Source organism: Lynx rufus, unplaced genomic scaffold, assembly GCF_022079265.1.
Source record: "Lynx rufus isolate CCGP_SWC_20201006 ecotype Redwood Valley unplaced genomic scaffold, mLynRuf1.p SCAF_6, whole genome shotgun sequence".
NCBI classification, from domain to species: Eukaryota; Metazoa; Chordata; class Mammalia; order Carnivora; family Felidae; genus Lynx; species Lynx rufus.
The window spans coordinates 79984935-80008455 of NW_025814878.1; the positions used below are offsets into that span (position 1 = coordinate 79984935).

At 38.6% G+C, this 23521-nt stretch overlaps 1 protein-coding gene across 1 annotated transcript in view; it reads right to left on the reverse strand.

Annotated features, from left to right (window-relative positions):
* Nucleotides 1-23521, reverse strand: part of KCNQ5 (potassium voltage-gated channel subfamily Q member 5) — a 516838-nt gene that overhangs the window by 60320 nt on the left and 432997 nt on the right. Inside the window, exons 8-9 of the mRNA XM_047102198.1 lie at nucleotides 14939-15033; nucleotides 2256-2476 (exon numbers count right to left, since the gene is read on the reverse strand). Of these exons, the coding sequence (XP_046958154.1) occupies nucleotides 2256-2476; nucleotides 14939-15033 (316 nt within the window). The remainder of the gene's footprint in view (nucleotides 1-2255; nucleotides 2477-14938; nucleotides 15034-23521) is intronic.

Genomic DNA, 23521 nt, shown 5'->3' on the forward strand with positions numbered 1-23521 from the left:
AATTAAGTTAAAATGAGCTCAGTAGGGTGTGCTGTAATCCCATCTCATTGGGGTCTTTATAAGACGAAGAAATCTGGGCAAAGACATGCATGGAGGGAAGAGGAAGTGAAGACACAGGGAGAAGGTGGCTATCTACAAGCCAAGGAGATTCTCAGACTTCTGGCCTCCAGAACTATGAGAAAATCAATGTCTGCTGTGTAAGCCACACAGCTGTGCTACTTTGTTATGGCAACCCTAGAGCCTAATACAGCTCTATTTGCACTATGTTAAACTTCATTAGACAATCCATGTCTACACTCAACAAAGGCTGTTCCCCAGCGCTAAGACAAGGTGCTCTTTCTACCTCTTGGCAGCTGGGGAGAGGGAATCAGCCTAAGGAGAGGGATTTGGTGACCATCAGCTAGACCAAGGGCCCCTAGAGTTGGGGAAAGGGGGAGGGCATTATGAAAAGAAGGCTCAATTTTTTTTTTAATAGAAAATCATCCTTTGTTTTCTTTTGCAAAACTTTACATGCTCACTGTAGAAATAATGGGAAATGCAGATGAAAAAAATGGACAAACAAAATGCAACTATGATCTCACCACTTGGAGGTAACTGTTCATACATTGTTGTAAATCTTTCCAGACCTTTTCCTATAAATACATGAATTTACACACATACACACACACACAGCACAGCAAAATGGAATAGTTTGTTTTTTTATGACCATCTTTCCATGTCAATAATTTTTGATTTATAGTATCATTTCTAATGTCTGTTATTATTTCATTATATTGATTATATCCTAGAAATGGAATTGGTGGGTGGGATGTGTCCAAGCCTAGGCATATGTACAGGCTTTTGATATATGTTGCCAAATTGCCTTCCAGAAATGATGCATCCGTTTATATTCAGAAAGTCTATTTTGAGTGCAACATAAAGCCCTGTAACGGGTAACTCTTTACTCAGCTGTTCATGGGCTTTCAGCCAAATTCCTGGGGAGGAGAATGTGGAAACCAGAGGACACTGAAAATCTGTGTTGCCAGTGACTCAGGACACTCACAGGCTTGATGGGGGAGTGTCCAGTGCTGGTTGAGGGGGCATTTCCTACCTTGGTACAGTGATAGGCAGAGTGGAGCCTGGCAGGATGAGTATGTCCTGTGGCCAAGACGGGAGCTGCAAGCTCCAGCGGGAGAGGCTGCGTTGGGTTAGCACCTAGGCATCTACTGGGAAAGCATGGCATCCATGGAGTTGTGGAGAATGAAGAGGTGTGAAGAGGGGACTCATGTTGCTCACTTGATAGTGGGGATCATATCTCTGGGGATCTCTGAATGGGCTGGGAGGGACCCTTCGGCTGAAGTTCCAGGGATTTTACTGCAGGGAGCCTGAGATCACTGAGATTATGACCCCTGGTTGTTAATTTTATCCCTCAGGCTTTCAGGGCCTGGGAAAATACAGGTTATACCAGGGAATGAGTACAGAAGGCCCGATAGCCTTTGCAGTTTTTATGCATTAATGGAAGATGCTGTTTGACTTTGGTTCTTTGCCCAGTATAAGAGATCCCAGGGGGGCATACTTAAAAGGAAAACCAAGCTAATCTTAAATGAAAAAGGAACTATTTTATTTTATAAACATGAAAATTATATGGCACTCAATAAAATGTGTTGGCAAGTAAACTCCTGACACATTGTATGATAAATAAAGTAGGCTAGCTCCTCTTGGGGGAAGAACTTGAATTCTACTTATCGTTAGATTAAGAACTTTCGACAGGAATCTTTCTAGGGAAGATAAACCATTGTCTCTGATTTACTGGTGGATAGAGCATAGTAGAAAAGGGAATAGCACCTTCATTGTTGTCCAGAAAGGGATTGTTACCCTTCTTACTGTGTTTCAAGACATTCACAGAGCACCTGGTCATCTTTGGGCCATGGACCTTTGCTGGTCAGACATAACCTATACATGAGAAGGACAGTCACGTTGATCTTGATATGGACTTTGAGAAAGAATAATGTATTGTAGATAAGAGTGAAGAATTAACAGCAGTTTGACTTCTTTGTAATGTAGATTTAGCTGCCAAAGTTGCTCCCAAAAGTAAACTTATGTTCTGTACATTTGCCCAAGGCAATGAATAAATTTCCAATAAAACAAACAAACAATTCTTTCCTTGGGGTTGTTTTCTTCTATCTTCAAGTGGTACCATGGAGAATTAATTACTTCATAATCTTGCTCATGATAGCTTATCCAATTAAACATAGTTATGGAAAAACAGGGCTTACCGTCTATCACTGGTTTAGGCTGAGAACTTTTGAGGCGCAGCGAGGGCCGGAAGCGGGTTCGGTCGTTGAAGCTCCAGCTTTTCTGCACTTTGGTGGGGCTGCCCTCGGCTGTGATGTCGGTGCTCGGGGACCTCCTGTCACCTACTGAGGCTTGTCTGCTCTTAATACTCTGGCCCCTTGGGCTAGCCATGCGTACTCGCTCCTTAAAACTTAGCTTCTGACTGTGGACAACAGAGGCATGATTATTCCATTTCAAGCAATCTCTTCCACTCCACTTGGGTAAATACTTTGATGAAACTGTATATTATATTTCAATAGTATTTTCAGCGAGTAGGAGCATAGCAATATATTCTTCCCTTATTGAAAATCTGAGCTTTATTTAAACTCTCTCTTTGCATTCATTTGAGCTCAATCTCACTAGACAGGTATGCACACCCTTCCTGGATTCCTCATAGAAAGGACTGAGATTGGGCACGGTAGTTTGTACACAATTACCCTGGAAACAACCAAGAACTGGTTCGGTATTTGCTTTAGAAACAGACTTTAGCTTTAACCTCAACTTTAGAGATGAAAAAAAAGTTATTTTTTATTTGGGAAAATATCTCTTTGTGATTTCTAAGCCTTTCTACAGGGATGACAGTTACATATACATATATCTACATTCTGCATGCATTTCATATTCCAGGCAAGATTACGATATCCATAAATTCATGCAATCTCATATCAGTTGGTGGTACTGCATACATAATATTAAACATACAACACTTAACACCCATTTCTTTAATGCTCGCATTCATTCTTGTGAGACAAAAACCACACGGTGTAGAACAGCCCCAACATATAATGAATGTGATGACTGATTAACGGAATGAGATGTTATGTTCACTAACACAATTTCCTGCTATTAAACAGGTTATTGATTTGCTGTGGCAGCTACTGGTAAATTATATTTGTTCAGACATTCAGTTCTCAGATGCCAGCTAGGACTGAAATGCTGTGTGCTGATCAAGGAAGCATCAACAACAACAAAACCCAAAGTGCATATCCGTGCTTTCCTAATCAAAAGATGTAGTGTGATGTGGTGGGAAGGGCAGGCTGGAGTCAAAGAGACTTGAGGTTTGGAGTCCTCAGCTCCAACATAAAGATGAAAACAGCAGCATTGCTAAGAGATTTTTGTGGGAATCAAATGAATGGTAGGAATTGTCGTGTACCCATTTTGTTTGTGTTCTTGTTTCATTTCTAAACCACTGTTACTCATTAGAAAGTGACACTGCTATCCAGTGACAGGCCCGGGACTCTATAGGGTCTGAAGAAATGAAGGGTGAAGGGTCTGAGGGCAGTAACTTGGAGCAGCCACTCTGAGATGCTGAGATTGCAGTCATGCTGCAGCCTTTGTGGGGCATGAAGGAGGCAGTGTTCTCATGGACACGGATTATCTGAGACGAAGTGGAGTCCTTGTTTTTTCCACTTACCGCAATGTCCACTGTCCCCAGCTGCAGCATGCCAACAGCAAATGTGTTTAGTGGATATGTGTTTTGTAGCTAACAAGAAACAGTAACATTTATTTTTCCATGCCTAGTTGCTTAACAAATGATATTCTAAAAAGACACCACATTTTATGTGTTTACATGAAGACAAATCAAATAATGAACTGCGGTGATCAGAAAGTCCTGGTAACAATAAACAAGTTGACCATGCAGCTGACAGCCCCCCTCTAAAATGCAGACATGGCTAAGTCCAGCGTGACTAGCTGAAGGCACATGCAGGGAACAGGCTGGGCAGTTTTGTGATGGGGTCAGGTGGTTCAAGAGTTCTTTAAAACAATCGCATCAGTCAAAGGCTTCCTTTGTACTTGACAAATGCATGATTAAATGGTAGGTCACATTAAACAACAGCAACAATAACATATAAAACTGCATCTTTTTATGCTCGGGTTAGGTTCTTCACGTCATCCCAAACCTTCAGATTATTTAAACAAATCCTCAAAGGGACAGGGCCCAAAATGTCTACCCTTTTCAAGCTTTTTCTTTCTTTCTTTTTTTTAAATAGTAAAGATTTCATATGTCTTCAGTTTCAGCACATCTGTTCCATCATTTAAATTTATGATGATCGGGTTCAGGAACATATGCTCAACTCTGCACCTTTATTTCAATTAATGAATGGCTCAAGTTTACACAGCTATCATTACAAGTATTCACTATACTTCATCGAATTGATTATCTTTTCTGGAGTTAATAGATGCTAATTACTACAGAAGGCCGAGTTTAGTTAATATCAAATAATTTTCTCAAACTTTAAAGATTTATCTCTTTCTTATACCAACTAAATGAAGAGGAAACTGATAAAAAATCATAAAACCATTTAATATGAAATTTAGTTTTTCCTTTTTAAAAATTTCAATTACTGAAAAAGTAAAAAAATCTAAAATATCGGTGTCACACCTGGCATGGTTTATCTGCAGTAACAAAACATTTAAAAGCAATTGTTTCTATGGAAATATTTTTTAAAAGTTGCCTCTATGAAACATTTTGATATTATCTCTCATAATCAATGGAAAGTGAAAATAATATTAGTCTCTGAATCTTAGTATTATTTAAAGCACTTAAAGTTGATAGAAATGAATTCAGGTACTATTTCCCTTTTTGTCCTTCTCAACTGCATAAATATTTATTTGCCAATGTCTATATTAAAAAATAGCAGAATTATTTTTAACTGAATCCAACATATTACCTATGAAATTAGAAGAAAAAAGATGTAATGTTTTCACTCTCTCTTTTGACATAATTGTATGAAAGTTAAGAATAAGATCTTAACCCAGAACTTTTTAACCAGGCAAAAATTTTGTTCTCCAAAGCAAAGACCTGTTCTTACAAAAAGCTCACTTTTGTTAGTTTTTCTACTTCTTTTCCCCTTTGGAAGTCAACAGAGCATCTTGTTTAGATGACTATTAACTTGATTAGATGAATGTTATTGAAAATGCACATTGATTAAAAATATAAACTCTTTGCTGGTCCATTGAAGTTTGCATTATTTTCCTGCTTTTTTGCCACATCTATAAACACAATTTTTTGAGGAAGATTTATGTAACAATATTTTTAGGAAGACTGTCAAAGATTATTCCCAGGAGACCAACAAGGTGGTCTCTCTCTGGAGAAAGTAACCAAAAGGACATCGTGGTCATGGATTGCAGCATCTTTGAGTATGCAGTCCCACCTTCCCATCTGAGGACTATAGTGGGGGAGCCTGCACAACTACTGGGAATTCTGCAAGGGAATTCTTCCCTCTCTAAGAACCAGATGTACAAGTTACTCAAATGGCCCAACATGCAGGCTACTACCGGTTGTTCCCTGCCAGGGAACTATGTGGCATTACTGTAACCCCAGAGTAATCCTCTTGGACCTAGAATGCTATAGTTCTTGTTATCCTTAATTACGGTTTTAGCCCTTCATAGGATAAGCATTCAACAAATTCTCGCCCCAGGCACAATATGGCAACTGAGCCAAAACCATCCAGTGCGTGCGGCAGCTCAGCAGTTGTCCTACCACAAGGGGGCGCCAAGGGGCTGACTGCCAGTGCTGTGCGGGACCCTGCCTATTTGTCCCTGGGGTAGAGTATCAAAGCAGGCAACAGGCAACAAAGAAAATTACAAGCGGGTTGAAAACCTCATTCAAGAAGTCCTTAGGAAGAGTGAGTCTGAGCAGGGCTCAGGTAGGATGGCGGTGTAACCTGGTCATGCACCTGAGGTTAGTTGGCATTCTCAAATTTCATGTCAATAGCCGGGATGCTGGGTACCTCTGCTTCCGTGAGGTGTACATTCTGAAGAGCTTCTGCTTATTACTACAGAACTTACTAGGAGTGAGGGAAATAGAGCAGCACATTACTAAGCATTTCACCACCATGAAAGTGCTCAGGGATTTCTTTTTCTTTTTAGAACAAAGCCATTTGGCTTTATTGTTTTTCAGATATAAGTATACAGACTAAGCAGTGAGTACTAACTATGCAGTTTAATCGTGCTGCTGGAAATATAACCAGTGCTCTTAATGGTTAGGCTGAAATAACTGGATGTGAAATAGGGCATTACAGATGATGGACGTCTATGTGTTAGCATCTGATTCATATGAAAATTAAGAAGATAAATATTTTAGAAATAGCAATCCTTGTAATAAATAGCAATGCAACAGAGTAGAAATGAGGAACAAAATATTTCAGAACTTAAAAAAATAAATATTTATAGGAATCAATGAAGTTGATACCATTAATTGCTTTGAAATATTTAAAAAAAGTTTCTTGATTTGTATAAGACACCTGTAGTTATAGTTAATATTGGTAAATAATTGTCAGAATACATGCTCAAAAAAGTCAGAAGAAAAGATTCTAGGTCACTAGCTTGTTAAAAAAAGAGTTTCTTACTGTAAGTCGTATGATGTGTTTTTAAAAGACTAAATCCTTTCCCTCTATCAATAAATGAGAACAGAAGGAGAGACCATTTTCAAAAGATTATTTTTGAAACAATCTAACATTTTGCCCATAAGGACACAAGTTGATTATGCTGAAAAAAGAAGTCTAGTCTTACTTAGTTTAACAACACATGCAGATCATTCTTTGCGCACAGAAGAAAGAAAATGTAAATAATGGAAAATAAATGCAGACGAAATACAAGAACACACAGTCTTTTCTGTCAGCATTCTAGAGTTCTCTCCTAAGAGCCATTCATCTCAGAACCTTATGAAGCCAACCACATAGGAGCTATTTGGACAGAGCACTCAGTGGATCACAGCACAAGATGATAACGTAATAAAAGAGTATCATTTATGCTTTAACTTTTAAGACATGCATCCTTGTAACAGTCTCACAAGAACCTGTTAAAGCAACTTTAGATAGTCTACTAAGAAGTCTGACAGAGTTCTATTGAAAGCTATACACTGTGATCAAGGCAGCTTAACTATGGAGCAGGCACATAGCCAACAATTGTTGATTAAGGAGACAGGGTAAGCAGAGGCAGTGAGATTTACAGATCATCCCTAAACCTCCATTGGCATGATCTATTCTTGTAGCAATAAAAACCTAGTAGGCAGGAAGAAGTAAGAGCCTTTTTGTGGCCGTGTGCTCTCGACGGCTAACTGACTTTCTTGTCAAGGAGGAAAGGAGGAGGACATAAAAGCTCAAGGTGAGAATATTGGCTTAATCTGGTTAGATGGTTTATAGGTAAATTCTATTTTCTGACAGTGACAATTTATACTAAAATGGAAAAACTATCCAGTTTAAAAAATGAGTTGGAAAATTCCTTAATGGAATGATTAATTGCAATAAAATCAGTAAACATATTCACCACATATGAGATTAGAACTGTTTTAGTGGGAAGACAGAGGAAAACAAATGAATAATTAAATGATGCTAAACAACTTTCATTTATGGTCTAAGTAAAGGAAGAACAGAGCAGGCTCCATTGACACTAACAGTAATGTACCTGACCCTGTACCAAACAAAGAGACATTATTTTAACTGTTGTTCAGCTGAGCTCTTGAGACCGTTGGTTTGCATTTTAAAGAAAAATTTTGGACCTGTCACGAACAATGCAAAAGCATCATGGAACTGGATGTCTTTCCCTAGCCAAAACATCATAGATACATTTTGTTTAAACATCCCTAACCTCAGTGTAGAAAGACAAAAATCTAACAAGAATATTCCAAAGCAGGGAACCTTGTTAACTATGGGGGTAAATGAATGTGTGATGCCTCACTACATTCTGCAGAGAGAAAAGCCTCTCTGTGTATGGCCTGGTCATTCAGAGGTAACAAATGCCAGGCACCTGGAGAGTTATTGGCTACTGGACTAACCTCATCTACACTTGAATTACTCCCAGTTCTTAACACAATGAAAAACCATATGGAAAGATTTAGGAGACTCTAGGCTCTGAGATATCTGGAAGATAACAGAGTTGGCTAAAGTTTCTCTCTTCTGCTTCTCTGAATCACCATCAATAACCCTGTGGCCCCAAACACAGTGAGGGGCTTTGCACTGGGGTGGTGTTGATCAATCCACTTGAAACTGGGACAAGGATTATCAATATTATTAGTCTAAACCCAGATCTGCTCTCGTCCAAGAAACAGTCCTCATTCTAAATGCATTTTCTTTTGTTTGTATTTTGCTGGAGTAAGGGCAAATTTGTTTTTCTTAAGGTGGCACTGTTGCTGTCATTAATACAATAGTCTTTTTGCATTCATTATGCAGTATTGGAAATTCCATTGCCTATGGAGCACAAGGTGAAAGCTAACCTAATGTTAAAATGGGAGTTTCAGCTTGTTTCCTTCAGAATGAAATGTTTTAATTTTTTCATTTTCTCTCTTTTTATGTATGTCCTTTTTCTCATTTTTGTTGGTGTTTTTCTTCATAAAACTACTTGAGGTCAGGAACATTTTATTACTCCATCCAAGAACTGTATATTGAGCATATTCTCTGTCATAGCTTTACACAGGGTGATAGGATACATAATTGGGGGATAGAAGACCTAAGTGTATGAAGTATGAAGAAGCATCAAGTAAGGCACGCGTGCTAAATAGTAATAGAGAACCTGTTTCACAGTGGTTTTCCAAATGTCCATGACCAGAGAGAAGCAAGAAATCTCTGTTACATAGCTCAGTGTTTCTGTATATGTTCAAAACTGAAGGTGAGTTATTTTTGACACCCTTAGTCACAATTATGTAGAATAAATTTTAACGTTTTAGGTATATGTGAACATCATGAAATTAAAAAAATTTGGTTGTTGTCTTTTTGAATCACAACAGCGGACTAGGAGGTTCCTTGTTGGAGTGAGGAGCAGAAGCTCAACAGTGACACTTTAGTTTTGTCTTTACTTTCTGCCTCGGTGACATTGGGAAAAAGTGCAAGATCATGTGTCAGCCCAAGGGGACCCCTCCCTCAGGACTGCCATAAAGAGTCACACTTTTGCAAGCATTTTTACACAACTCACAAATTTCCCTTTTAGGCACCAATAGCTGTTTTGGAGGATGAAACCAAGACAGGTGACCTTACTCTTAGGCAACTATGGAGTTTGTGCCAAAGATTTGGAGTTTCTGCCTTTAGGATTTGGAGATAAATTACCCTTTGTAAATGGATAGCTCCGAAAACAAGGAAAACTTTTCAAATATCATCAGATAGACTAAAAGAGCTTATAATGGCTGTGATTCATGTTGTGTAACTCCTTTCAGGTAAAATTGTCATGACAGAAGGATGGTGGGGTTTGTATGGATGGAGTCTAGACAAAAGAGGACTAAAGGGTCAGAATTGGTCAGCCTGCCTCTTCTAGAGTCTATACAAAGAATGTTCTGAGTCTAATGACCAGAACCTCTCTTTGGGCAGAAATATCTCTAAAGTGGAGAAGACCAAATCTTCAGGCTTTAAAACTTTCTGGAAGTATCATCCAGGAATATCCAATGACCTTTGCTCTAACTCCTTGTCTACCAAAGAAGAGAAGGGTCTTTAATACCACCCTGGTGTAGGCTTACCTACCCCAAAGGAGTGTTGTGCATCCTACCACATCTGTCTCCCATGATAGGTGCATTTATGTTTTGGCTTGTGAATCTTCTAAGGTGTTAATTAACATAATGCAGAAATGGGTGGGCCAGAGTCTCATCACCCCAAGTGAACTTCCAAAACTAGTTTCAGTACTGTATACATGTATTGCAATTAATGTCATTAGTAGGACAGTACATAACTAAATGAATGATCCTTGGACTCCCGTTGGTCCCCACTGAGGGGCCAATTCTGTGCGGGTGTTGGGGGGGGCAGGGAACGCCGGTGTTCCCTCAATACTGAAACAAACAGCAGTGACTGGAAAAAGTTTTTTCTTCTTCCCTTTCAGGAACCTGGGTTTCTTCTGCTGGTTCTGCCTCTGCTACTCCTCACACCATCAGTGCTGAGATCCACCTGGCTCTGTCCTTTGAAGCTTTGCTCCCAAATTCAGATCCTTCCTGGCACTTACTAAAACACAGAATAAAATGTTCTCTTTCACCTCCTATTCCCCTATGTCTAACTCTCTGCTTTTTAATCTGATAAAGCATTTCCTTGAAAGGCATGAAAGAATGACCATAAATTACTTGGTGAAGTTTCTGGGAGGATTATCTTCTTCTTAAAGGATGGTGGGTGGGTGAGGGGGGCGGGTAGGGGGAGCTCTTCTCCTGAAGCATGTCACCTGAGTAAGCCTCAGCGCTTAATGAGCTGGAGATGTCACAGAAAGATTGTTCCTACCTTCTATACACAGTGTTCCTTTTGCCAAAAAAACCCAATTTCTTATTCTAAAAGAAGGACCCTGAAGAAGGGGAATATATCTTACACTGCTTCCTGGAATTTGAATACTTGGGTTAAGACTTCTCTCTGAGAAAATGGTAGCATGAAATAACCAAAAGCCGTAGTTATTATTTTTCCCCAAGAATGTTCCATGCCCTGCCGATTGTAAAAAGCAGTGAGTGAGTTACGGAGACACTTATGCTTCTAAGGGAAAAAAAAGAATCAATGAAACAGCAACCTTTGCAGGCAATATTGTGAAAGGTCACTTTTAATCATTTCCAGTTTGTGATCAATTTTACTCACATGAGACACATTTAAAACATCTGTTAGGCATCAGATTTATAAACAAACATGTAGCAGAAGAGAAATCACAAACCTGCTTGATGTTTCCCCTTGTTCTTTCCTTCAGGTGCGTGCAGGCAGAAGAGAAATGATGATAAACTGGTGAATACATGTATAGCACTTGATAATGGCCAAATTGGAGATTGGGGAATAAAATTACCTTAAGTATTTCTTTTCAAGCAAGATCCATAGAAGCAATAGTCTTTGTAATAAGTGTGCCTAACTTTTAAACATCTATTTTTTGTGCCACAGACCTGAGCTGGCACGTTTACTTAGCAAGACCAACAGTGCTCACATGTCATCCAAAACTATAGACTCTTCAGTAGCTGAAGTTATCCATCCATAGTTAAGAAAAAGTGGTTCTGATCTAACTGGCATTAGCAAAGACTCTTAGAATGGTGCTGGCAACACTGTAGCTGTAGTCCTGTGCTTTAGGCAGACTCTTGAGTTCCTAAATCTGGATTCATTAATGTGTGACTGTGGCCTTGTACTTTAATCACTTGTTGAGGAAGATTTTGTTTTCATATTGCATACCATAGGAATTCTCTTGGAATAAATTAGGCACATAGAAAGTTGATCACAACTCTCCTAGCCTAGTGTTGGATGGCATTTTTAATAACCCATCTAGGCAGATTCAGGTCTGTGCAACCTGGTGTAGGGTCCCTGCTCTTTGGGAATGAGCTGTGTGTCCTTGGACAAACATCTTACTTTCTTGTAGGCCTTGATTTTCTTATGAATAAATTGAAGGCGTTAGATTAATAATGTCTAAATTCTGACTTCTTAAGTATCACATGGCATCCTTGGAGCTTGATAATTCCCCACAGCTTCACAAAATATCAGACTCATTCCCTAAAAGAGCACATTTACCTGTGTTATACACTTTACATAGCCTTCATTTTCTTGGAGAAGAAAATCAAGAAAAAATATGTCCTGCTGTAAATCCTTCTGTTATTAAAACAGAACTTTGAAATAGCAACTGCTAAGACCTTGAAAATGTATGTGAGACCAGCCAGACCAGAAAGGAGAGAGTCAGAAACTGCTGTGTGTATCCCTGGCAGGTTTGAGTGGGTATGGCATGCCCCTCCCTCCCCCGCACACTTGTCACACCTCTCTTCCATCCTACTCCCTGGAATAAGGTTGAGGAGTCAAAGCATCTCATTTTATCTCTAAAACTGCTGGGGAGAAGAGCATGAGTTCGTGTTTTTTAATAACAATATCATTGATGATGCTGCTGTTGATAATATGATCTCTCTTCCCTGACCACCTGTTTAAAATTGCAGTCCCTAATGTCCCTTAAATTCTTTCCCTACTTTACTTTTCTCCTTAGCACTATTGCCATCTAATATATTACATATTTATTTGTTTGTTTGTTTTCTCTTCCCAATGTTTGTTGAATATATATTCCCTGCAGCCTGAGATTCTAATCTATTTGTTTTTTTTTCTTTCACTGCTACATTTCTAATAGGTACTCAACGAATAGTTATTTAATGAATGCATGAATGAATGAATGAATGAATGAATGAATCATTTCTTCCTTCAGAAGTTCTTAAACTCTGAATGTTATAGGAAATATACTATGTAAATAAAAAGAAGTTTCACTCTGTTTCTGACTACATCACTCTGCACTCAGTAAGCCAGCTAATTATAAATGTCAAAATATCTAAGTTATTGTAAGTTACTCTCTTCACAGATCTACAAACTTGAATAAAGCAGGTATGCTTTCTAAAGCAAAGGTTCTGAACTTGGCTTCAGGGAGTCCGTGAATACATTAAAATGGTAGGCAAAGTTTTGATTTTTTGTGCATTGAATATTTTTTGTCGTGAAGAGTCCATAATTATGATCATTCTCAATGGTTTAACAAAAACAACAACAATAATAAAGATTAAGAACCACACAATTTGGAGCAATAATGTGTCACTAAAGGGAGAGATGTTAGGACATCCAGGTTCCTATGAACTTTGCCAGTGACTGTTGTGTCATTCTGGACAAGTACCTGTTATTGAGTAAATGGGACTGAGATTCAGAGGTTAATGTGTGTGTGTGGGGGGGGGGGTGTAGGGAGACGACAATGAAGGGGATGGCTGATAGCCAGAGTGGAATAGGATGAATACAGGTGTTTGCATAAATTCTCCTCTACCCGCCCGCCCCCCCCATTTAAAATGGAAGATATCAGAGGAAACAGAGAAATTATGTGAGTAAAATAATAGCTTATGCATTGGGAGAATGTGACTCATTATTAATTTTTTTCTAGGTTTCAGAATGACCTTAATCCAAAAACTTGTGAAACTAGAAAGCCAAATTATTACATGATAAGAGACCACTCTCTTCTGTCACTTGAGAACCTTCTTTTGTTTTTTTCTACTAGCCTTCCTCTTACAAATTAACCCAGACAACTTCATGAGTACAAGACATGCAATTTCTATACAATTCCCATTTCTGATTCATACCCCCAAGTACTAGATGGTATGAGTTATGTCCTTTTTTTGTTTTTAATACCACAACTTTGAAAGAGTCTTATACTCAACAGAGGAAATTCAACTAAATTTTAAGATCTATGCGAAAAGACAATTCTCATCCATGCGTTTATTCAACACTATCCATGCTTCTATCCTTGCTAAGGTTCCATCTCTTCTAAAGCCTAGGGTTCTGTGAGTATCTGTCACAAGTGCTGACAAAGTTTTGACTCCAACTTCTAAGAGACATGTCCTATCGGAGCTTAGAGGTTATCTTGCTCACCTTTAGTCCTTCACTTGGTAGATGGGAAAACTGAGGCCCAAGGAAGATTAGGGAAGCAATGTAATGGATCCTGACAGTGACACATCTATAGCTTCTCAACAGCATGCACTCTGAAGCATCACAAATCTCCTTCGAGACTGAAATTCCAGGCAACAAGTCATGGAGGTTTCCCCAGATGATTCCTCTTCCACATCAAGTAAGAAGGAGGTTTTTCTGACTGAATCACAGTAGTTAGATGCCTTGAACCCTTTTCAGCAACTAGGATTAAGGTTTTGTTGGACTAGGAAGGGAAACAGCAAGTGCTCTAAAATACTAAGTCAGATAAGCACTTTGATAACTTTTGAACAATGTGAGGAATGGACTGTTGTAATCAAGCTGGGTGACACACAGAAAGCCTTTCCCTTGACTTGGTTGCTTTGCTTGTTTCACTGATTTCTTTAATTAGATGGTGATAATGATTTAGTATGTTCTGCTAGTTGAACTGGAGTCTAGGATTTCAGGACTAAGGACTTTTTTTTTTTTTTTAATTAAAGATCACTGTGGTAGCCATTATGGCCATTCATAATTTTTCTGGTTCTCCTCTCTTTTTCAGGCACATAGTATGATTGCACTTTCCCATCCTCTTTGAGTTGAAGCATGGTCAGGTGATTTGTCTTGACCAATGGAATGTGAATGAAAGCCATATTACTTTCAAATTTTGAATGCTTATTTCAACTTCTAATTTGATTGGTCCCATGGCTTCACTGTAGGTTATAATCCTATTAGGACTCCAGCTCTTCTTTTGCTACTGATACTAGTTTGATCAGCAAGTGAAAGCTCAAGGACCATCCTGTCAGGAGATCCAGATGAGAGAGGGCTTTGAGGGACTTCATGCAAACATACATTGCTCTCAAAGTGTTCCCTGCTTGGGGTCAGGTATTGGATGGAGTTTAAACAGTCATTGTTTTTCAGGAGCCCTAGTGCTTACCTTTAGAATTTTGGTGGGTTTTATGAAATGATTTATTAGAAAATAAACATGTAATAATAGAAATAAATCTCTATAAAAATTTGGATTCCTTTAATCTTTAAGCTCAGTCTATGGATGGTGAGGAATGATCCTGAGTCCATTTATTTTTGTGCCTGAGTTGCTGCTGAACAGGGCTGAATCTCTCAAAGAGCAGCAGAGAATAAGACAAGCCAAAAGTCAACACGTGTGTGTGTGCACGTGTGCGCATGCATACATGGGTGTACGCGCAAGTGCGTGTGCGTGCGTGTGTATGATTTATTTTGCAAACTTGAGGAGGCTTGATGACAGCATCAGCTGTCACACTGATACCTACTTGGTGGGGCTGCAGGTGTGCAAGGCCTTCAAGTGTGGCTTCCAGGTTGCAATGGAAACAGATTTCTCATCAGCTGCATAACTACGCCAAACGCACTGCATGTGGCATACATGAGGACATAAAAAACAAAAACAAAAGAGAGGAGAAAACAGAATAACATGAAAAGGGAGATTATTAAGTTACTATATCTTAAGAATCTTTTCCTTGTCATACTTGGCCCTGATAAATGCCCAAAGGGTGAAAAAGACTACCTTGGCATATTCTTTAACATTAGTAGAATTGTTTGTCCAAACAACTCACACCAAACAAAAAAAGTACCAAGGGGTGCCTGGGTGGCTCAGTTGGTTAAGCATCTGACTCTTGATTTCAGCTCATGTCATTATCTTGCGGTTCACGGGATGAAGCCCCAAGTCGGGCTCTGTGCTGACAAAGTGGAGCCTGCTTGGGATTCTCTGTCTCCCTTTCTCTCTGCCCCTCCCCCACTTGCTCACGCTCTCTCTCTCCCTCTTTCTCAAAAAAAGAATAAAAATTAAAAAAAAGAAAGAGCCCAGCAATTACTTAACAACATTGTTTCAGAAGTAAATTAAAAAAAAAAAAAAAAAGAATAAAAGTACCAAAAAGTAAAACATGAAGCAATTTTTGAATTGGCTAGGAAGAGATATGACTTATTTGAGGTAAATTATCTGAGCATGAACATGCCTTCCGGGAGCCAACTGTACATCTTTAATCACTATTTGATAAGATAGTGGCAAAGGACTACTGAAAACCCACAATGCAACTAGTAAACTAGTAAATTAATGACCACCAGAGTCATTAATGTACGTGAATTAGTGTAATTCCATGATGAACTGTGTAATATTCCTAATGCTAAAAATGGAGACAGTGGTAATAAAATGCAGGGCTAAAACAAGATAGGGAAATGTATTCTCTAGGAATATAATTGGAAAGTTAAAAATTAATGTCATGGTTGGGGTGCCTGGGTGGCTCAGTCGGTTAAGTTAACTTCAACTCAGGTCATGATCTCTCTGTTTGTGAGTTTCAGCCTCCCGGACTCTGTGCTGACAGCTCAGAACCTGGAGCCTGCTTAGGATTCCGTGTCTCATCTCCAAAGGCATGGGAATTAAAAGCAAAAATGAACTATTGGGACCTCATCAAGATAAAAAGCTTCTGCACTGCAAAGAAAACAATCAACAGAACTAAAAGGCAACCAACAGAATGGGAAAAGACATTTGCAAATGACATATCAGACAAAGGTCTAGTATCCAAAATCTATAAAGAACTCACCAAACTCCACACCTGAAAAACAAATAATCCAGTGAAGAAATGGGCAGAAGACATGAATAGACACTTCTCTAAAGAAGACCTCCAGATGGCCAATAGGCACATGAAAAGATGCTCAACGTCACTCCTCAACAGGGAAATACAAATCAAAACCACACTGAGATATCACCTCATGCCAGTCAGAGTGGCTAAAATGAACAAATTGGGAGACTATAGGTCCTGGAGAGGATGTGGAGAAACGGGAACCCTCTTGCACTGTTGGTGTGAAGGCAAACTGGTGCAGCTGCTCTGGAAAATAGTATGGAGGTTCCTCAAAAAATTAAAAATAGATCTACCCTATGACCCAGCAATAGCACTGCTAGGAATTTATCCAAGGGATACAGGAGTACTGATGCATAGGGGCACTTGTACCCCAATGTTTATAGCAACACTTTCAACAATAGCCAAATTATGGAAAGAGCCTAAATGTCCATCAACTGATGAATGAATAAAGAAATTGTGGTTTATATACACAATGGAATACTACTTGGCAATGAGAAAGAATGAAATATGGCCTTTTGTAGCAACGTGGATGGAACTGGAGCGTGTTATGCTAAGTGAAATAAGCCATACAGAGAAAGACGGATACCATATGTTTTCACTCCTATGTGGATCCTGAGAAACTTAACAGAAGACCATGGGGGAGGGGAAGGAAAAAAAAAGTTAGAGGGGGAGGGAGCCAAACCATAAGAGACTCTTAAAAACTGAGAACAAACTGAGGGTTGATGGGGGGTGGGAGGGAGGGGAGGGTGGGTGATGGGCATTGAGTAGGGCACCTGTTGGGATGAGCACTGGGTGTTGCATGGAAACCAATTTGACAATAAATTTCATATTAAAAAAAAAAAAAGGATTCTGTGTCTCTCCCTCTCTCTGCCCCTCCCCTGCTTGTGCTCTGTCTCTCTGTCTCTCTCTCTCAAGAATAAACATTAAAATTTTTTTTAATTAAAAAAAATTAATGTCATAGTCTAAGATTATGTTTATGGATTTTTGATGTAAAACATAAGCTCTCTTTACTTTATACATAATTACACCTGATACATACAATACAATGTATTTTCATGTAGTCTTCACACTCAGAGTATGGATTAAGACTCTTATTTTGTATAAGAGAAAATAAAGGCTCAGATAAATTAAGTGGTTGGTAGAGTTGAGACATTATCTCAGATTGCCTGGCTCTTGGTCTTAGAATCCCTCTATTGTCCTTTGCTTACTACTTGCTGACTATTGCTGGAAAAGTTTTCCTTTAAGCTGTCCATTTGAGAGATTGCTTGAACGTACTTTCCATATAGATTTAAGTGAATTTTTTCCTTTGTAATAAGTCTGCAAACATTTATTTAAAAAAATTTTTTTAAGTTTATTTATTTTGAGAGAGAGAGAGAGAGAGAGAGAGAGGGAGAGTACAAGCAGGGGAGGGGCAGAGAGAGCGAGAGAGAGAGAGAGAGAATCCCAATGAGGGGATGAGGGGCTCAAACTCTCCAAACCATAAGATCATGACCTGAACCACAACCAAGAGTCGGATGCTTAACTGACTGAGCCTCTCAGGTGCCCCAGTCTGCAAACATTTCTAATGACCAAGTGATTACTCCAATATCCCAAGAGAAAAGTTTTTTTTTATTACAATTCATAAATCAAAGCATTCTACTATATTGGGCAGATTCATTTAAATGGGTCATATCCCTGCTAAATAACTATCATTCATGATTTTGAAACTTATAAGGAAGAGAACAGTGATCAATGATCACTGATCATTTGATCAATAGTCAAAACTTACAATGAAGAGAATATCGTTAAATAAATGTGCACTGAACAAAAAAAGTTAAAAACTGACCCAACAACTTTGGGAAACTGGCAGTATCTATTAAAGCTGAATGTATATATATCTTATGATACAGCTACATACTCCTACATACATACTCAGTAGGTGTGTTTATATATGTTCATCAAAAGATATGTACTATAGTGTTCAAAACTGCACTTCTCTCTTAATAAAACTGAAGCTGGAAATGTTCAAACTCCTACTAACAGTAGAATAAAGAGGTAAGTTGTGGTACATTGACATAATGGAATGGTACACTATTACAACAGTAACAGCACACTGAACTATGCTCGATGATGGACAAGCTTCATATGAATAACGTTGAGCAAAAAAAAAACAAGACACAGAAGGGTACATGTTGTGTAATTCCATTTCCATAAAGTACAAGCAACAGGAAAAACTAAGCTATGCTGTTAGAACACCAGCACAGTGAGGGACAGTGATTGAGAAAAGGTATATAGGAGGTACTGTTTAGGTTCTGTTTCTTTATCTGGGTACTGTTTACACAGCAGTGCTCAGTTCTCTTTAGATAGGTGCTCTATTCTGTATTCACATTGTACTTCAATAAAATGTTCAAGAAGTGATATAAAAAACTAGAAAAATATATAGTAAGACCTGAGGGTATATATATTTTTAAATATTATTAAGGAAGGTTTAAATAATTGAAGCAGGGTTTCTTGCCTGGAGCCTTGCTTACATGGCTCATGTTGATTTATCCTACAGATCTGTGAAAACTTCTGCTAAATATCTTGGTATCTTAAAGAGTAAAACAATTACTGTTTCATCTTGAAATGGTAGTTTTTGCAAATATTGTACAAACATAATTTACAGAGTGACCTCGAGTAACCAATGAAAACACATGGGTTTATTACTGCAGCTTCTTTTTTTTTTTTAGTTTATTTATTTATTTTGAGAGAGAGAGAGAGAGAGAGAGAGAGAGAGAGAGAGAGTGTGTGTGTGTGTGTGCCCATGAGCAGTGGTAGGACAGACAGAGAGGGAGAGAGAGAATCCCAAGCAGGCTCCACACTATCAGCACAGAGCCCCATGAGGGACTTGATCTCACAACTGTGAGATCATGACCATGAGATCATGACCTGAGCTGAAATCAAGATTTGGACACTTATCCGACTGAATCATTCAGGTGCCCTTATTATTGCAGCTTCTCATGTAGTGAGGCCCAGAGAACTTCCAATGCTTTGATAGCATATATGGCTGGTTTAATTTAACAATTTTCACAGAAGGCATCATATATATGTGAATTCAGATGCTTTGAAAGCATGACCCATGTAGAACTAGAAGCACACAGCAAGTCTGTGCATTATTAGATACCAGTGACAAAAATCCCAAACAATATAACAAAAAGTGGAACTAAGGCATTACCTGCCAATGTTATAAAGAACTGGGGGCAAGAGAAGCCTCTTTTAGAAAACTGAATATTTTCTTAAAAATGAGACCTGGTTTCTTGCTCTTTTTCTATCACATTGATCTCAATAGCTAAGCTCTTATTCCTTTCATTACTCTTCTCCCAGAAATGTCTTGTAAATGGGAGGTACAGAAGGAGCAAGTGGCATCTATATCGGGGCTGATATTAGGTAACAGTCAAGATAGAAGCGGAAAGTGTAGCTCCATTAGTCTTATACTCTTAATAACTTTGTCTTGTCCTTAGCTCCGTCTCTCTCTCTCTCAGCTAATTGGCTTCAAGTACCTGAACCTCAAGGCCACAACTACATGTTCAAGCAGCTGATGTTTCTGTATTTACAGTCAAAATCACATAGTGGTTGACATGAGAAAAATAATGCCCCAGAGGGATATGATGTACATGGCATATATAATCCAAAGGATAAACCAACAAAAACCAAAATGGAAGTCAAATTTACCATTTATCAGGTGACCCTGGTGCTTTAGGCAGCCAAAAATTTCAGACTTTGGTCTATAATTGTAAGTATAATTTCGGTATAATTAAGTTTTTAGGGAGTATTTAGTTTGTATTGTCTGGAGCATAACAGCTATGGCACATTTGACCCTTTCTGGAAATTTTAGTTTCAGGTCACCTCCCAAAGGTATAATTAACATGGATCTGATTATTTCCAAGGTACAGAATTTAAGAGGTCAAAGAACTAAAAGATTTAGGATGAAAACAAGCAAGCAATCCCTTTCTCCACTTTGCTTCTGATTAATTTTTTAAAAAACGTTTATTTATTTATTTTGAGAGAGAGAGAGTGTGTGTGCATGAGCAGGGGAGGGACAGAGAGAGAGAGGGAGAGAGAAAATCTCAAGCAGTCTCCATGCTGTCAGCACAGAGCCCAAGGCAGGGCTCCATCTCAGGAACCATGAGATCATGACCTGAGCTGAAATCACGAGTGGGATGCTTGAGCCACCCCGGTGCCTAACTTCTTGAATAAGGATAAATGGTAGATAAAGTTTTGAGATCTTGCATGTCTAAGAATGTCTTTATGCTACTTTCACACTCCATGAATAGTTTGGCTGAGTGCAGAATTTTAGGTTGGAGATAATTTTCTTCCATAATTGTGAAAGTATTGTTATGTAGTCTTTTTTGCTTTAATTTTTTTTAATGTTTGTTTATTTTTGGAGAGAGAGAGAGACAGTGCGAGCGGGAGAGGGGCAGAGAGAGAGGGAGACACAGAATCTGAAGCAGGCTCCGGTCTCTGAGCTGTCAGCATAGCGCCTGACGTGGGGTTTGAACTCATGAATGGCAAGATCATGACCCAAGATCATGCTCCACTGACTGAGCCACCCAGGCAACCCCAAGGACCCCCTTTTTTGCAAGTATTGTTTTGTTTGAAGTGCCAGGCACTTGGTAGCCCTTCTCCTGTGACCACCAGTTCTGGAGAATCATAACGTAACATGACTTTGATACAATCCTTCCCTTACAGTTTCCCTGTACTCTTTTTGAGGCACTCCTGTTAGTTGGATATTTGATCTCCTGGTAAGGTCACCTACCTTTCCTATTTTTTGGTTTCATTTTCTCTGTCTTTTCCTTCTAATTTCTGGGAAGTTTTCACAATTTTAGTGACCTTCTGTTTTCTTTTTTTTTCCTGCTGTCACATTTTTCACTTTTAGGAAAATTTTTTTCAGTTTGTTCTTTTTTATGACTAAAGCACTAAAAAAAGATTATGTAATCTCTGTATAAGGCTTGAGTGTATTAACTGGTGGCCTTACTTTTTTTTTTGGTGGGGGGCATAGCAGTATCTATGGGAAATAAGCCTGTCTGCCAGCATCCACTTCACAAACTTTCACTTAATTCCCCTGTTTCCGTTCCAGTAAACATCTTGGCTCCACCTTGAACTGGTCCAGTCTCTCTTGATGTGAACTCTCTAACACGGCACTTTTGAAGTATCTTTAAATGCTAGCCCCAAGCTTTCAGGGATACATAAATGAGGATGCAACTGCTGCTATTTGATTATGATTCAGACCCCAGGGACTGAGTTCCAACTCTTCCTGGAGTTGGCCTGGAGATCAAGTGACATCATGTATTAGAAACACTCTACAAACTGAAAAACACTTTGCTAGTCTTGGGTATTATTAATAAAAGTTATGACATTTGGGCAAGTATTCAAGCTGCTTTCTTTTCCCAGACTGCTCCACTTGAAATGAAAAGTTAATTTAAATGAATCATGCAAAGATATTGACACAGCTAAATTTGCTGAAAGCTGCTGGGCTTTTAAACTTTTCTCTAAAACCCAGAAAGGCTGGTTAATTTCATTGTCTCACCAACCAAATGACAAAGCAATTTGGGCATTTCAGTGCCCTTTTATTTTTTTTAATTTTTTTTTATTGAGGCATAACTGACATATAACATTAGTTTCAGGTGTACAGCCTAATGATTTGATATTTGTATGTATGTGAAATGATCGCCACAATGAGTTTAGTCTCCCTTCAATGCCCTTTTAGAAAGATAGCAGCTCTGGCTTAAAACAAATGACATTACTCTTGGTCTTGACGCTTTGTGTGTTCAGCAAACCAAGGCAGGTTTATTGGGTGAGAAAATAAATGGATCAGCAAATGAGGATTGCTATTCAATCTAGTGTATTCTTAAAAAGAAATTTCTGCAATATATAACCAAAGCTTAAAGCCCTGAATTCTGGCTAAGGGTCACAGCAAGGAAGAACAATGAATACCTTTAATAATTATATTATTATTCCTATGTCTCATAAAAAATCAATTGCATTTGGATGGGGGAACAATTACCTTTTAAATTTGTAGATTCAGGGCACCTGGGTGGCTCAGTCGATTGTGTGTCTGACTCTTGATTTTGGCTTAGGTCATGATCTCACATTTGGTGAGACTGAGCCAGCACTGGGCTCTGAGCTGACAGTGTGGGGCCCGCCTGGGATTCTCTATCCCTCGCTCTTTGCCCTTCCCCCACTCATGCTCTCTCTCTCTCTCTCTCTCTCTCTCTCTCTCTCTGTCTCTCTGTCTCTCTCTCAAAATAAATAAAATTTAAAAAATTTGTAGATTCTACTTTGATTACTGAAACTATGATTAGATTTTAAAGGTATTCTTGAATATTTTAAGTTTTTCATTTTATACTATTTTTTGTTCAGCATAACATAGAGTTTTAAGTAAAATAAGAATTAATGGTTTCGTATGTATTACCTACATTTGTGTGAGTTTAATTATTACTTTTTATTGAGGCATAGGTGACACATAGTTACATTAACTTCAGGTGTACAACATAGTGACTGGACCACTCCATACATTATGCTGTGCTCCACACAAGTGTAGTTACCATCTGTCACCATACACACTATTACAATACCATTGACTATATTCCCTATGCTGTACCTTTCATCCTGTGACTTATTTGTTCCATAACTGGAAGTATGTACCTCCCACTCTCCTTTACCCATTTTGCCCAATCTTTTACCCCATTCCCCTCTGTATTTATGGGTCTGTTTCTGTTTGTTTGTTTGTGTGTTCATTTGTCTTGTTTTTTAGATTCTACATATAAGTGAAATCATATGGTATTTTTCTTTGTCTCCCCTATTTCACTTAGCATAATACCCTCTAGGTCCATCTATACTGAAACAAATGGCAAGATTTCTCTCTCTTTTTTTAAGGCTGAGTAATATTCCATTGCATAAATATACCACATCTTTTTTATCTGTTCATCTATTGATGGACACATCTTGGCTGTTGTGAATAATGCTGCAATAGCATAGGGGGTGCAAATATCCCTTCAACTTAGTGTTTTTGTTTTCTTTGGGTAAATACCCAGTAGTGGAATTACTGGATCATAAGTTATTTCTATTTTTAATTTTTTGAGGAACCTCCATACTGTCTTCCACAGTGGCTGTATCAATTTACATCTCTACCAACAATGCACAAGGGCTCCTTTTTCTTCACATTCTTGCCAACACGTGTTATTTCTTGTCTCTTTGATTTTAGCCATTCTGAGAGGTGTGAGGGGATGTCTCATTGTGGTT